At 34.6% G+C, this 16,436-nt stretch overlaps 1 protein-coding gene across 4 annotated transcripts; it reads right to left on the bottom strand.

The window, feature by feature from the left end:
- Nucleotides 1-661: 661 nt before the first annotated feature.
- LOC104893381 (cationic amino acid transporter 4, vacuolar) lies at nucleotides 662-11,503 on the bottom strand. 4 transcript variants are annotated; one of them, XM_010679484.4, is made up of 15 exons: nucleotides 10,977-11,503; nucleotides 7,972-8,173; nucleotides 6,241-6,325; nucleotides 5,732-5,866; nucleotides 5,512-5,630; nucleotides 5,327-5,423; nucleotides 4,987-5,159; nucleotides 4,796-4,862; nucleotides 3,467-3,625; nucleotides 3,372-3,390; nucleotides 3,110-3,184; nucleotides 2,609-2,717; nucleotides 1,623-1,750; nucleotides 1,366-1,441; nucleotides 662-1,229 (listed from the first exon to the last, which is right to left on the bottom strand). In XM_010679484.4, exons 1-15 carry the CDS (start codon nucleotides 11,125-11,127, stop codon nucleotides 1,091-1,093), a joined length of 1,734 nt encoding a protein of 577 aa, XP_010677786.1. In that variant the 5' UTR covers nucleotides 11,128-11,503; the 3' UTR covers nucleotides 662-1,090. The 4 variants fall into 4 exon arrangements, with proteins under 4 accessions (XP_010677786.1, XP_010677785.1, XP_010677783.1 ...); XM_010679483.4 differs by lacking the exon at nucleotides 3,372-3,390 and adding an exon at nucleotides 3,272-3,371; XM_010679481.4 differs by lacking the exon at nucleotides 3,372-3,390 and having other exon boundaries at nucleotides 3,110-3,371; nucleotides 10,977-11,500.
- Nucleotides 11,504-16,436: the final 4,933 nt, after the last annotated feature.

Here is a 16,436-nt window from a genome sequence, read left to right as displayed (position 1 = left end):
GGAGGGAGTACCTTTTATAACTAACTTTTTTCAAACTAAATTTAAAAATTTTCTTTCAAAAAATTACCTTATATAACAAATTATTTTCAATATACTACCATTTTACGTTTATATTTAATGTTAATCAATAAATGACAATCACCATATGTGTTGTTGTCCATGAGGTAGCGAGAAAAGAGGAGAGAAACGAGAGGGGAAGAAATAAAAGTAATTTACATTGACTCAATTATTAGTAATTAAACCTCATTTACAGTTTAATGGTAGTATATTGTAAGAAATTTGTTATATAAGGTAGTGTTTTGAAAGAAAAATTTTAAAAAGTAGTTTTTTTGAAGAAAAAAAATTAATTATGAAAGTTTTCCTAAAATTAATGATGTTTATAATAAATAAATAATGGATCCAAAAAGGCGGGATATGGTGGGTATGAACTACACATTGTTGGGCCAACAAATGTGTCAGTGGGACCCTGCCTTGGAGAATGCAAACCATGTTTTTGGGCTAATAGTTTTCTTCTTTCTACCCGTTAATGAAGAAGGGGCATTATGGATAGAACCACACTAATACACTATTCTGTTGAAAGTCCTAAACTTCGTAATTTTATTATCATATTTTTATTTACTGCATTAGCCCCCCACTCAACATTTTTTTTCAAAGCATAAGATAGATCAAATTTAAGGCTTTCCTTCTTTTCAGGCAGTATTCTAGCCAACTCAAAATTGTCCACTAATGCTTTACAACTTGGAGACAGTATTATCTAGTGTTTAAGGTACCTTATATACAATGAAACTATTACTGTATTACATGTATTTTCTCAGCAAGGTTTGAACTATACATTTAAATATAAGGGTGTGGTTGTTCTAGTCTTCTAGAGACCTTGAACACCCTTGGAAGCAAATATAACGTTAGCTGTACAAATAAATTGACATTCCTTGTAATTCTTTTCCCAATATCAATAGACATTATCAATGAAGATACAGCAGCACTGTAGTTCTCCCAGCACACCATGACTAAAATATAGACCTGGGAAGTTCAGCAAACATCCGCTGTTTTCTTCGGCGAATAACCAGGATGAAAGCTAAGGATAATCTGATCAAGGGGAATGTACATCTTCAGTATGCGTAACAGGGACATAAGATGCATTCAACAGCAAGCTGTGTGTTCGGCCATAGGAAAGGTAAACGACAGTTCCTATTAAAAGCCATACTGAAACACGGACCCAAGTGCCAGTGCTGCCAAGTTGAGATTAATGGAATCACAGTCAGTTCCCCTAAAATCATCTGAAAGAAAACTCTGATAACTTGCCATTTGAAGAAAAGAAAGCACATTCTGCGCATCAGAATATTAGATTGATTAGAGGATACTCACCCAAGATTTATAAGAAGGTATGTATTCAAAAGTATACAGGCAGCTGGCAAGTATGGAACAAATGGGCAAGTGAAACCTGTAGACACGAGATACCAAGAGAAAAATATCATGTAAGATAGAATAATCCACTAGTAGCGAAAAGAAACCACAAGTTTACAGCTCAGGTGGTAATCAAAAGTGTGCAATATAAAACTGATCATGCTCGCATTAACTACTGCTAGAACTACTAGGGTTGGAGATTTTATTGAGTATTTTACCTCCTGTGTGTCCGAATACACCTGCTGCACCATCTTGACCTATATATGCAAGGCCGATCGTCCCAACCAAAAAGATTGTACCACCAATTCCACAAAGTGTGACACGAGAGGGGCTGGCAGCATGTATACTTAGAATCACGTCACATATATAAGAATAAGATATTAAATCACATAAAACAAGAAGATGCTTTAGCATACCTAAAACATAATTGGCCCTCATAATGTCTATACTAGTAGAGCTCGGCATAATATACATAAGACCCTTTTTTTGTTTCTTTTATTTGCTTTTTGCATGACAATAAATAGAGAGCATTTAAATTTAGAATAGAACAATAAATTAGATGTAGAGAGAATCGTAGTACCAGAGAGTTGGAGTTGAGAGAGAAAAAGGATTACTATAATGGAAAGAGAAAAGAAAACTACTATAAAGCGAAACTAGAATTTCAAAACGGGACATCCTAATAAGGCATACACAAAGAACAGAATGAGACGGAGGGAGGGAGCATCAGAAAAGTTGCTAGGTTGACAACAGATGCACAATAAAGCAAGTTTTCTTCATATGTAGGAGCAACACAACCATTATTTGACATCCAAGTAAGTTCTTTCTGTCCTTAGCTCTTTCTTACCTGCCCAGACTTGCACAAACTACCATAGATGAATTGTGGAGTATCATAAACATCTAGCATTTACATTCTTATATAGATCTACAATGACTTGTCCAGCATACAAAGCATGTATAGCAGAATTACATATTGACTTTGAATTGCTGGGTTTTCCAAGCCTTTGTGACAATATGACAAGTATGAACCATGCTTTTTGAAGGACATTGGGACAACAAACAACCTATAAACCATCATCCTCATCCGTACAGAACAATAACTCCAAGGTATTCCTAAACTTAAGCAATTTAGATAAAAAGCACCACTGCAAATCCCTTGGTAAATCAGTTCCAACATTTGGCATCTGAAGTTTCAACGATGAAGTACCTGGGAAGACTTTCTGCTGAAGCAGAAGATGTAAGTAAAAGAACGCCTATGAAAATAATAGTTAAAAACCACAACGCCAATCTCCGTCTTCTCTGCCCCTTTGGGTTGTCTGCATGTTCAATAGATTCAAAACATTTTCAGGAAACATAAAAAAGGGAATACATCAAAAGACACAGATCTTATATCAGATCAAACAAGTTATTTGAATTAGCAGAACCTAATTCTAGAGCAAATTGAACCAAGAGACTTTCCAACAGCTTATATCATAGCTTCACCTTATTAGGTAGCAAGGGTTTTCAGATAGCTTATTATTCATTGGTTTTCCGTATTAACTAACACTAGTGAAGAAACAGATGATATAATTTGTTGTTTTTCATGCTCATGGTGTCAGGAAAAGCACCTGAACAGAATATGGAAAGCACACTCAGAAACAAAAAATTGAGCAAGAATACTGATTTGCTAATTGAGCTAGAATATTGATTACTGTATAATCAACATTACCTAAAAATGCTTCTTGGTCAACAGTTGCTCCAGGATATGGGTCTCTATTCAGAATTAAATCTTGACAGTCATCCCCTGATAAAGCAAAAGGACCTTTAACAAATTCATCATTAACTCCCTGCACATCGTGACCACGGCCTCTAATAGCAGAAGAAGATTCACCAGATGATGCTAGGACATGTAGTTCATTTGGTGGAACATATCTGATAACTAATACCGATACTGCAACTGAAGTAAATGCGAGCAATGTACCCACACTAACCTGAAGTTAACAAGAACATCTATTTATGTTGTCTAAGATACAATTCATAACAAGAAGAATTACATTTTTTAAATTATTTTGTGAGATAAACGTACCATTCCTGCCAACTCGGACACGTCCATAAAGAATGCTATTGCAGCAGCAAGAATACCAATCGCCATTGTTCCCTTCACCGGGACTTGTGTACGTTTATCAATATCCGAAAAGAATGATGGTAGTAACCCATCTCTAGCCATGGCCATCAGAATTCGAGACTGAACATATTAGCATAGTAACCAATTAGCAGCAGTAAAGGAACTCCTCACTGCTTTGAAGATAAAAGAAAAAGTATATGGTTGCTTCAGGAAAATTATCCCGTATATTACAAACATTTTTCGAGGGTCTCATATCATGGGTGAAGACGGCATGATTCAAAAATAAAGCCAACCACAAAAAAGAGGGACAAAAGCAAGCAGTCTATCTTCCCAAATCCAAGCAAAAGCAAAGCTTATGAACAGACTCTCAATTCGTATAGTTCAAGATGATAACACTCACCTATATTAATAATATCTTTCAGTACTGATTCCACACACCAAATGCAATCATAAAAAGTACAATATGAGAGAAGGCAAGGTAGCTACCAGCCATTTACACAGAAATAGGCTCTTTCAGCAGTAGTAGCACGACTTCTCATAGACTCACATTATTCCGACTAGCAGCTATGTTGTCTTCCATTTCTAAGATTCTTGTGTTAGAAAATTATATTATCTTTTCTCTTTACAAGAGGGGGTCCCTTGGGATAGCCTGTTTATGTAAAAGAATAAGGCTACATATGGTCCTTCTGAAACCCGCCTTGCCAAAATCCTCAGTTGTCTTGTTTCACAAAGGCTAAGATAATAGTGATGGTAGACTTCCTCTGCTACCAAACAGATGAACTCAGGCAAGTACGCCACTAAGTGAACATAAAAGTTTCCAAACAAAAAAAAAAGACCAAATTATATCCACAAGTTCTTCGCATTTCAGACTGGTAAGTAACTATTGTTGTAGCACTTAAATGGAATCATTGGACACATCGCACTTTGCAGTTTGCATGTTAAAAGCACCTACTAATGGTATTACAGCAGTACCTTCAAGATATATGGCACATTTTCTAACCTGTATTCGACCATATATATTAATTGAATCCTGATATATCAAATAAAGTAGACTAAAAGAATCTTGAAAAATACTATCTTTCATAAATGTGGCAGTAAAAAAAACATCTCATGCACTTATAGACCAACAAAATGATGGAGCACATATTCTAATCAAAAGAAATAGTATAATAAAGTGATGCATGGAAGTCATCATCAGCAGTTGAACTGATAAATGATACAGCTACAAGAAGTGAACAGGGGACCACAACTCCAGTATAACAAAAGATTAACTTAGCAAAAAATATGTACCTGAGGAAGAAGTGACCCCATCAAAGCTGCAAGCAGAGCCATAACTGCTCCAGTTGTTATAACTAATCTGCACTTACAACAACAATGACAGAAAAATGATAAGAAACCAATTGAATCTCCCACTGGGGATAATCATTCTCAAGATATTAGCAGATGAAATGTCATAGACAGCACAGTGATATAGAACTTACGCTGCCCATTCTACGCCGTATGCAGAGAATGCTGATGAAATCGGGGTGTCCTTATCCAGATCATAGTAAGGAACTAAACCAACGATAACAAAAGAAAGAAGCATATATAGTATACAACTCAGGGATAATGAGATCCCTACTCCCAAGGGCAAGTCTCTCTTAGGATTTTTGACCTGTTGCAACATTTTCCAAGAGATAAAAAAAATAGAAAAAAAAATAACACTGTCAATTACAAGGATAAGCTTAATACGGATGACGCAATATCAGCCTACCTTTTCACATTATTAACACACTACACAACATTCAAAACAATGATTCAGTAGGAGGACAATATATATACCTCCTCAGCGGTGGCAGTAACTGAATCAAAACCAATGTACGAAAAGAATACAGTTGCAGACCCACCAAGCACTCCATTGACACCAAAAGGTACATATCTAAAGAATACAAAGAACTTGAAGTTAATAAATGATTTGATATAAAAGTGCAGGTTTATTTAAAACTAACATGAAGAAAGCTACGTACCCTTTAGAAAGTTCATATCCAACCCATCCACTCTTAGAAGCAAGGTAGCTACCAGCGACAATTACAAATACCAGAGCACAAACATTTATAGACGTAACAATTGTCTGAACCAGTGAACTCTGAAACAAAAAAGCAATTTTCACTGAAGGAAATAAGACTCTTACATTTCGAAGAAACCTTAAATATAGATAGAAATGCTACAGATTTTTTTCAAACATACTTCCTTGATTCCAGTGCACATGAGTATCGTGCCTATGATGACCAAGGCTGCAGCACATGGGTCAATTACAATGCCGTATATTGTATGGCGGGCAAGAAATGCCGGCAGATTACCCTGTCCTCCAAAATACAAGGCCTGGAAGCATAGGAGAAGGTGGTATAAGGAAGTGACTATATATTTGCTAAGTTTAACAAATGTAGGTTATCATACTGATCTTGAACACACACTATGTAGGAGAAATAGTCAACAGAGTCTAGATGATAAGCTACAACTTATTTTGAACAAACAGACTGATGAAAATCCCCACCTGTTCCTGCTACGTAGAATAAGTAGTCAAAGCAAATACCAAATGATAGCATCATCTGCATGCTATAACACCTTTGAGTATGACTGGCTTTTCCAGTGACTTACAAGTCACAAACTAGTTTCTTACCACTAGAAAGTAGATTACAGCTCTACAGCAATGCATAACATAACTTGGACGTAAGCATAAAGAAAAAATGCAGTACCAGATTTGGGGTAACCCCACGAGCAACAACTGAAGCACCAATGGCATACTCCAGTATTAGAGCCCAACCAATTATCCAAGCAACGCTGCAATCAATAAAGAGAATTTGCCATTCATCCTCATGCATTTAGACAATAAAGGAGGTTATTTTTGGAAGCATTGGGACGTAACATAGAATTGCTATATATCAGAAGATATTCAAAATGAATAAAAATGAAGTTTGACTCTCAAAGTCTCAATAAACCACAAGAGATTATTATTTATATAAACTGACCGTAACATTAGCTATACAATTCAAATAATTATGATTATTAAACTATTAAATTTTGGCTCGAAAGTCGAAATATACTTTTAACTAAGATATTCTTTATATACTTCCTCCGTTTCAAATTATTTGCTACATTTATCAATTCACGGACTCCTAGGCAATTTTTGAAGAAGAGAGAGGTAGAGAGTAGAAAGAAAAGGGACCCATGTGAGAGGAGAGAGATAGAGAGAGTTTATTGCCCAAAAAAGAAGTGTAGCAAGTAACGTGAAACTTCCCACAATGGAAAGTGTAGTGAGTATTATGAAACGGAGGAAGTAGTAGACTTTTTCACGATTTGAGGAGCACCATATAATCAAGTCAGAACTTTTGACTATTTCTAGCGCCACACAAACAAATTTCGCGAATGAAATTGAAGATAACAAATTAACAAGAATCTCATTTTTTTATTCTTAATATCATGAAAGTATCTTGGAACAATGTGGACGCAATCATTTAGATACTATACCATTTGATTTAAATTGGTATAGAATCTATAGATAATAATTCTATGAATAAATAATATAAAAGATATACAAAACCATTTATTTAGATAAATTATAATATTGAGCATTCGAATACTAATCTTCTACTTCCTCATTTTTTACCATCTCAAAGACATGAACAAAATAGGGGGGGGGGGGGGGGGAGCGCGTATTTATTTAAAGGTACCACTTAGATTTTGACTCAAATATAATAGAATATTCTTTTTTCTTGGTTTTATAACAATGAAATGAATTGAAATTCTATTAACACCTATATTTACCTTTACACGCACATTGTAAAAGTTCTTGCGTGTGCTTTACGTAACTTTTATGGTATCAAATATTATAAATCTTTTAAAGTACTTATACTTCGCGAATAATTCATTTCATGCATCACCCTGGTTATGAAGTAAAAATAGTTAGACAATTGATATTACCAAAATATGGAAAAGAAAAACCATGTATCAGACGGACTTCAAAGCACGCACTTGCTCCCTACATAACTTTTTTGGTATTTAATAAATATAAGTCTCTTTTAAAGTAGTTATTTTGTTTCATGAATAAGCCATTTCATGCTTCACCCGAGTGATGAAGTAAGAAATTAGATCATTAATATTACCAAAATATAGAATAAAAAAACAGTGTATCACGTGGCCTTCGCAAATAGTACCTCTTTTCTAAATAAGTCTTACATTGAGTAGATTGACACTACTCATCAACTAACTTTAACTCTATTTCCTCGCTATTATATAGAGAAAAACATAGTCAAGTGGGATCTTGTTAGATTCTTCTCAATGTATACTTTCAAAATATCAATATTTTATAATATTTACTGGTGTACAATTAAAGATATTAATGATCAAAGAAGCGTATTGGGTTACGTGAAAAAGTGAACGTAACACTTATTTAGGAACGGAGGAAGTACAAGATAACTAATGCTTACCCTTCCCCAATACATATGTATGAGTAATGGTAAGCACTTCCAGCTGAAGGACAACGACAGGAAAGCTCTGCATAGCAAAATGCAGACAACGCAGCTGCTATCCCAGCTATCAAGAAAGCAATAGGAAGGGCGGGGCCTGTCTGTTCTCTTGCAACAGTCCCAATGAGGATGTAAACCCCTGCACCAATAGTGGTCCCAACACCTACAGCACAAACAAATTGAAGTAAATGAGCATCCAAGTACACCAGACAATCCACAATCTGTAAATTCTACTATATGGGAGAGATGCGACATAATTAAGCAGATATGATAAAGACAAAACAAATTAGACCCGTTTAATACTGCATAACCATCTTCTTCTCATAGACTAAAAAGACATCTCAATGTCTTTTGTGCATGATATTATATTTTTTGGATAAAATTTTATCTGAAAAACGGAGTTTAGATTAGAAGAAAGTATGCAACAAAGGAACTCACATCGAGCCAGCAACATTAACAACTAGAGTTGGCCATGGGCCAGTCCAAGCTGCCGAGCTAAGACTGGGCCATGCCAGAAAATCTGGACACTGGCATGGCAGGGATAGAATGGTCCAGTGAAGGCACAGACTGGTCCTCACCAATAAGACTCTGGTCACTTGCCTTCTCTATGCTGTGCATATTATTTTGTAGGCTTTTTTATGTGAAAAAAAGAAAATAACTTTGAAAAGCTGATTTGGGAAAAATCACCTCGAGCTTGTATAGCAGCACAATTAGACTAAACCTGTGCCGGATCTTACCTGGTTATCAGCTCTTAAGCAGATTAGATCTGGATAGACTGGCCAACTAGCCAACTCTGATGTCACCCAATCAACATTACCACACTGTCTTTAAAAGAGTTTAAATATGTGGGCGTGTGGCAACGCTAAAAAAGCTGGATGGACGTAGCCCTAATCCATGATAACCTGGAATGGTCCAAAACTCATCAACGGTATACTTCCTCTGTTCCATATTAGTTGCACACTTTCTTTTTTTCAAATTAGTTGCAACATTACTTTCTTTGGTAAATGGTTGTCTCTATCACCCTTCTCATCACATGGGTCCCTCTTTTTATTTCCCCCCCCCCCTCTCTCTCTCTCTCTCCTCTTCACATGCACTCCTTAATCTTGTGCCCTTCGCCCTTGTTGCAAATAATATGGAACCGAGTAAGTTGATTTGTTCCATTATACTTCCTCGATTTCTAATTACTTTGACACACTTATCTAGGAATGCTTGCCAATGCTTAATTTTAACTAGTATTAACTTTAATTTCATATGAGTAAAAATTATTAGAAGTTGATACTTTTGAAAGAATATATGGAACAAATCTAATAAGATCACACATTAACTATATAATTCCTTTTGTAGAAAATGACAAAACATGGTCAAAGTTAGTGTCTGGATGAGAAGAAAGGAGGCCAGGGACCAGGGTGGTGCCCAAGAAAGCGACACAAACTTTCCTAGGAGGAAGAACAGAGATAGTATCAAGGGCGGTGAGGATGAAAACTGCACACACACACACTATGCATTATGTTCAGCCATCTGGATGAAACTTCTGTTCACGGGCCTAGTGACAAAGACGACTGCAAGGGGAGTTTGCTGTCTATCTATCAGATATCTCAAGGTTTTGCTACTAGAGAGTGGTGATTCCGCTCGCCATGTTGTCAAAGTTCATATGAAGCTGTAACTAGGGAGTCAAAGAAGTGCAGAATGATATATATACACACAAGGAAATCTAAGGAGGCTTGAACAATCAGATCAGAAGTTCAGGTTTCAACTAAGGTTGCCATGCTTAGCCTAACTCCTAGTGGTCTTCTATCCAAGAAAATGTATTACAAAAGCTGCCAGTATACACCTGTGATACGATGCCAGACAACAATAAAGGCAGCAATGTAGCAAATCAAAAATGAACTAGATGATGATACAAGCTGATGATGCAAGCAGCAATGAAGAGATAATCAGAGTAGATGAAAAAAAAGGTCTGCGGAAGTCAAGACTCAGGAGTCATTTCCCTGACCAAGCAGGCTGACCCGCCTGGCCTGTCAACACTAGTACTCGCGTTGATGAATTTCCATGATGCCAGCAGCAGCAAGCATAGTGTGGAGGAAAGCCAAACTTCACTATTTCACCCAAAGCTGAAAAAGGGGGGTGGGGTCTGATAAAAGCCGGAGTCTGGAGATGAGCACTAATAGTACATAATTCTTGAAGGTAAATGGTTTAGAGAGACTACAACCTTACAGAGATCATAAAATCAGAACTGGTGAATTGTACCATAGAGAGAGTATCATGGTTTCCAATAATGGGTGCGGTCGCAATCGCCATAAGGGAAACAGAACCAATTTTGGCGGCACAGGACGGTTTGCGGCTGTCATGGCCTTATATCATGGTCATCGTCAGCTCAAAAACCTTTACAATGTAGTCGCAATGCGGAAGTGTGGCCAAGTTTCAATACCATAACAAGTATTAGATAACCACTCAACCTATTGTTTCTAATATTTCCAGAAGCAAAGATATATTAAAGCATAAAATGAAGGTGAAACCCTTGCTCCTCCCCCGATCTCAGTCTGAATATTTCAGTACCCAAGTACTAATACTGATGTTATGAAGAAAATGACCCTCAAGCAATCAGAGCTTTCACCCTTACACCAGATATAATACAGTTCAACTAGAAAGGGTTTCATCAGACATAGCAGAACTCAAAACACTAAAAAATTACAAAAGGGTGTCTATCCAAGTTTGAAAATGTATCATCAGAATGCAATATACTTTGCAGTTTGCACTTCTCCTAAAGTTCAAAACTTTTTTCCTTTGATCTTGAAGACCCATAAATCAACTTAAAAAATTAATGTTCAGATGTAAGGCGTATCATTGATGAAGAGATTTATCAGCAAGATAAGAATGGCATTAAACATTATATCACAAGCAAAGAAATTATTGTAGTTTCACTTAAGAAAAAATAAATAGAAGAGTTTAAGACAGAATTAACATACCAATTCCAACAAGATCAATAATATTTAATCTCTTGGCTAATTGTTGATCACCATGATTTATCCTGAGATTATCAGAGTCAACTTGCTTTCTTCTTCTTAAACCACTGAAACCCATTAAACATTGTCCCCCGTAATCCTTCACCACACCCATCCAAAATTTCTCTCGATAAAACCCAAAATTTGATCGTTCCAACAAATTGGGTTTTAACTTTCAGGGAAGTTTTAAAAAAAAAAAACAGATATTCTCAGAAATATAAATAAAGGGTCAACGTTGAAGATTCTAGTTCTAAATTTCAGGAAAAGAAAAAAAAGTGAAGAATCTAAATTCTGGGCAATGCCATAGAGACTAATCTTGACAAACCTAATAAAAAAAAATAAAAATAGTCTCTTGATTTTTATTCGGAAAAATCCCAATCTAATCTATCAAAAATTCAAAACTCAAAGGTTTACGTTAAGTATGGGACAACTCGACAAGCAAAATCCAGAGTGGACCAGATGAATAATGAATTAATTGACTGCCTCACCTTTCTCTCTTTTTAATTAATAAACGAGTAGTTTGGATATTAAATAGAAGACTTTGGGTTCCCTTTAGGGTTTCTTCTTGGAAGGGTTTCTTCTCTCTAGGGTTTTTCCTAGTTTTTTTCTAGCTTTCGTCGCTAGGTTTTTCTTCTTTTTTTTTTTTGGAGGTTTTTCCTTCATTCTTCTATCTCTTTGTTTTTTCATCACTTTTCTTCTTGGTCTCAATTGTCAATCTTTGTAGGGGCTTCCACTGGTGTTCGTACCGATGGTAAGCCCCAAAAATCTTTTTAATTGCTTCCAATAAGTATATCCCATCATTAACATGGTATTTATTTTAGGATGTTCCATTTCTTTTTTTGTTCGTCTAATGAAGAATGAAGATCTAACAATCACTATTCTCTGTAACAATCTAGAAGACCACGGAAGTATTTTCACCCAAACGACTATGCATCAGCGGAAGTTAAGCCGAATCAGGGCGAACTCACAGATTGTATTGCTTCAGATGAAGTTTTTTATTAAGGCTATTTTTTACCAAATCTGCGATGTATCTAGTTCTAAGGTGTTATATACCTATGTTGGAATTTTCGATTTTTCAAGAATTGATTGTAAGTGTCGTTTGGTTATCCCTTATCAATGAATTATTTTTCTTCCTGACAAAAAGTTTGGATATTAAATAATTCTATTAGATAAGTCAAGGGGAGTTATGGTGTCCCCTCTGAAAAGACCTTTTAACCCTTCATTCAATAAAAAAATTACGTACTAAGGCTATGATCAGTGTGAAAGTATTGGGTCAGACCGTCTGACCAATACTTACTGTCAGACGGGCTGAGCCCAATACTTACTGTATCTACCTACAACCTTAAATTCCCATTTTGCAACGTGATTTCTCTCTCTCACCTTAAATTCATCTACTTCTCATTGATGCATTACTATAATACTATTTATTTTCAGCCATTTTCATTAAAATGTCAGCCTTTGCAAATGAAATTATAAGTACAATCCAGAGATAAGAATCAATCAATGACACAGAAAAATAATTAGGGTTGGGGTTTTTGATGTTGAGACAAAAAAAGGTTGGGGGGATTCAGAAACAGCTATAAATCAATCGAGATTTCAGAAATTGAATTAAACATTTGATGCGGAATCAAGATTGCAGTAAAAAAGAAGAATGTATATTAAAGAGGACGAACCGATCGATTAAAGAGGACGTACCAGTCCCTGCAAAAGGTACCCGAAAAGAGCACCTGGTGTTCTACAATGATTCGGGCAATCAGCTAAGAGGAATGAAGAAGGAGAAAGTGAGAGAAAGCATAGGTTAGTGTTTTGATTTCTTTTCAGTTGGACTTTGTTTTCTTTCAGTTGGACTTTGTTTTCTTTCAGTTGGACTTTGTTTCCTTTCAGTTGGACTTTGTTTCCTTTCAGTTGGACTTTGTTTTCTTTCAGTTGGACTTTGTGTTGTTTCAGTTGGACTTTGTTTCGTAATATGTATACCAACTGAAATAAATAATGGACCAACTGAAACAAAAAATGGACCAACTGAAAGAAATAATGGGCCAACTGAAAGAAATAATGGACTAACTGAAAAAAATGAAGACTACCTGAAAAAAAATGAAGACTACCTGAAAAAAAATTAAGACTAACTGAAAAAAAATTGGAACCACCTGAAAGTCGTCCGACCAAAGATTATGGTCGAACGAGTCCGACACAATACGTTCTCATGTTCAGTTCATGCTTATTTCAGATCTAATCAGATCAGTTTAGATCAGAAAAAATAAGTTCAGATCAGATCAGAAAAAATAAATTCAGATCAGATAATCAGACCAGATCAGATCAGATCATGCTTATATTTAAAAACTCATTATTACTATTGAATATCATTCATTACATATTAGTAAAAATTATACTAATTGAATATTAATAAAATACTCATTGAGACGAATCAAACAAGACCCCACATGACTATATTTTTTCTTATATATTGAGAAAAATCTAAAAGATTCTCTCTAATTGTGAATAGTGTCAAGATTCTAAGTGAGAAAGATAAAAAATACAAAGGGAGTATTATTATTTACTAGTACATTTGTTCAAAAGGATTATTATTGCTGTTGTTGTACTTATTAATTATTAATATTGATAATTATTATTAATCTTGTTGTTACCATTATAAATGTCATTGTTATCATTATATTAAGTTATTTTGTTTTTATTAATTATAGAAAATTAAAAGCCACGTGTTAAGAACATAAAATTGACGCAAAAATAAGAAATATATGTAATATGATAGCTCAAATCCATGACAACGAAACTACTAAGTTCGGATTACATTTCAAAATAAGCTAAGTGTGAGATAAAAATTATAAATTTAGATTCAGTACACCTCTTCCTACCGAATTCCAAATCTCTCTAGCTATTTGAAATTGCTCGCTATCTATTTCTTTTATGCGCAAGTCATAGTTGTTTGTATATCTTATTTTATTTTATATAAAAAAAGAGTTGAGTCTGCCGACTTCTCAAGTGTGAAACATTTTTTTAAGAGAAGGTGTGAAACATTGTATAAGTGCTCTTATAAATTAATGCACGCTATCTATTTCTTTTATGCGCAAGTCATAGTTGTTTGTATATCTTATTTTATTTTATATAAAAAAAAGAGTTGAGTCTGCCGACTTCTCAAGTGTGAAACATTTTTTTAAGAGAAGGTGTGAAACATTGTATAAGTGCTCTTATAAATTAATGACTTGAGTTATATAATTATTTTTAGTAATAATAATTATTATTATTATTATAATTATTATTGTTGTTCTTATAATAATGATAATAATAATAATAATAATAATAATTATTATTATTATTATTATTATTGTTATTATTATTAATAAAAGTTGTGTAAAAGTTGTAATAGAAATAAAATGATAATAATATAATACTATAAAGAAGATCTTATAATGTACTCCCTCTGTATTTTTTTATCTTTCTCACTTGGAATCTTGACACTATTCACAAGTAGAGAGAATCTTTTAGATTTTTCTCGATATATAAGAAAAAATATAGTCATGTGGGGTCTTGTTTGATTCGTCTCAATGAGTACTTTATTAATATTCAATTATTATAATTTTTACTAATATGTAATGAAAGATATTTAACGTAGAATAGGTGCATTGGCAAACGTGCAAAGTCAAAGTAGGAAAGATAAAAAAATACAGAGGGAGTATTGCATAATAATGAATTACTCCCTCCGTTTCCTAAAGATCTTCCCTCTTTCCGTTTAAGGGTGTTTCCAAAAGATCTTCCCTCTTTTGCTTTATTCCTTATTTGGCAAAACAAATTTCCCTATTTACCCTCTCATGTCACTATCATATGGTCCACCATTACATTATTAATTCAATTTACTCCCTTTCTCTCTCCTACTTTAACCCCTTTTTATTTGTTTATTTATCTCAACCCCTTTCTCTCTCCTACTTTACTCACACCATGCCCCACACAACTTGATTTTCCTTGGTATCTGTAGTAACAGTAAGTGGAAAGATCTTTAGGAAACGGAGGGAGTACAAAGTAATACTATAATAGTAATAATATATTTTATAAAAGATAAGATCTTGTAGATCAGATCAGTTCAGATCAGATCAGATCATATCAGATCAGATCAGAAAAAATAAGTTCAGATCAGATCAGATCAGAAAAAATAAGTTCAGATCAGATCAGATCAGATAAGTTCAGATCAAAAAATTTCAGGTGAACTAAACATAGCCTAAGATTTTGAGATTTTCATCATTCGTAGCTCTTCCTAATTTAAAATTGTATATCAAAGGAAGTTCAAAGTAGCTAAAATAAACTTCATAAAAATATGTGTATTGAAAGAAAAAAGTTTATGATTGAAGAACAAATTAACATAACTAAAAACAGTTTTCAAATCAAACCAAAAGACATAAAATTTAAATTTTACCTTAACTTCGAAATGAAATAACAATATACCAACATCCATTAACAAGTAATAAAACCAAGAAAACAACTTCTTCATCAAGTAATTTTTATATTTTGTATTTACACCACATGATATTTAATTAGAACCACTGATAATTATTAATTACATTCTTCAAAATTACATTTAGATGAAAGTTAATAATAATTCCCTAATATTATTCACGCACGCATCGCGTGCAAAAAAGGCTAGTTATGAAGGAACAAAGCAACAGGTTTATTAAGAATGAGATTATTAGAGTACAAACTGCTCTATAATAAGACAAGTTTAATGTAGAAAATGAATGTAGGTCTAGTATCTTTAATTTTGCGGTAGGTGAAGCAACTTCACTATCCAATGAATTTCCTAAAATCGGATGACACAAGACGAACAAGAATAGACTGATTGATCTAGGTAGTGGCATGCTCCAATTGAAAGGAACCGCACGTAGGCTAGAAAGACGTATAGACAAGTCTTTCTTTAATGATGGATCGCTTTTCGTGACTTTTCTTTCCATATGTGGTGGTGAATCAAAGCTAAAAAAGTAATTCAATTGATGGGATTTTGTATGATACTTATGAGATCGAGGCGATCGATGAGATTAATATTCAAATCTCTTTACTAGAACGTATTGATTTTTGAACCCATAAATGATTCTCATCAGCAGCTACAACAACCATTGCAGTAGCAGCTACAACAACTATTGCAGCAGCCTGCAATGATGGCCTTGAAGACAAAACAGCAAGTGGACACACCAGCAGCTAGGTGGCAACATGCATGTGATACTACAACAAGCAGCTCACTAGAAGGACCTCTTAGCTTTATGCTTTTGTAATTCATTGGCTGTAATTCAGGCTAGGCGAGAGCCCAAACGGGGGCATGCGAGAACATCTGATCGAAAGCTCCACTATGTCTAAATAGTGAAAAAGACTTTTCCAACACTAGTAGAATAAATGATATTTGCTGCGGTGATATTGCTGCGGTTT

Source organism: Beta vulgaris, chromosome 5, assembly GCF_026745355.1.
Source record: "Beta vulgaris subsp. vulgaris cultivar EL10 chromosome 5, EL10.2, whole genome shotgun sequence".
In the NCBI taxonomy this organism is placed as follows: Eukaryota; Viridiplantae; Streptophyta; class Magnoliopsida; order Caryophyllales; family Amaranthaceae; genus Beta; species Beta vulgaris.
This window is presented reverse-complemented; position numbering and strand designations above follow the sequence as displayed.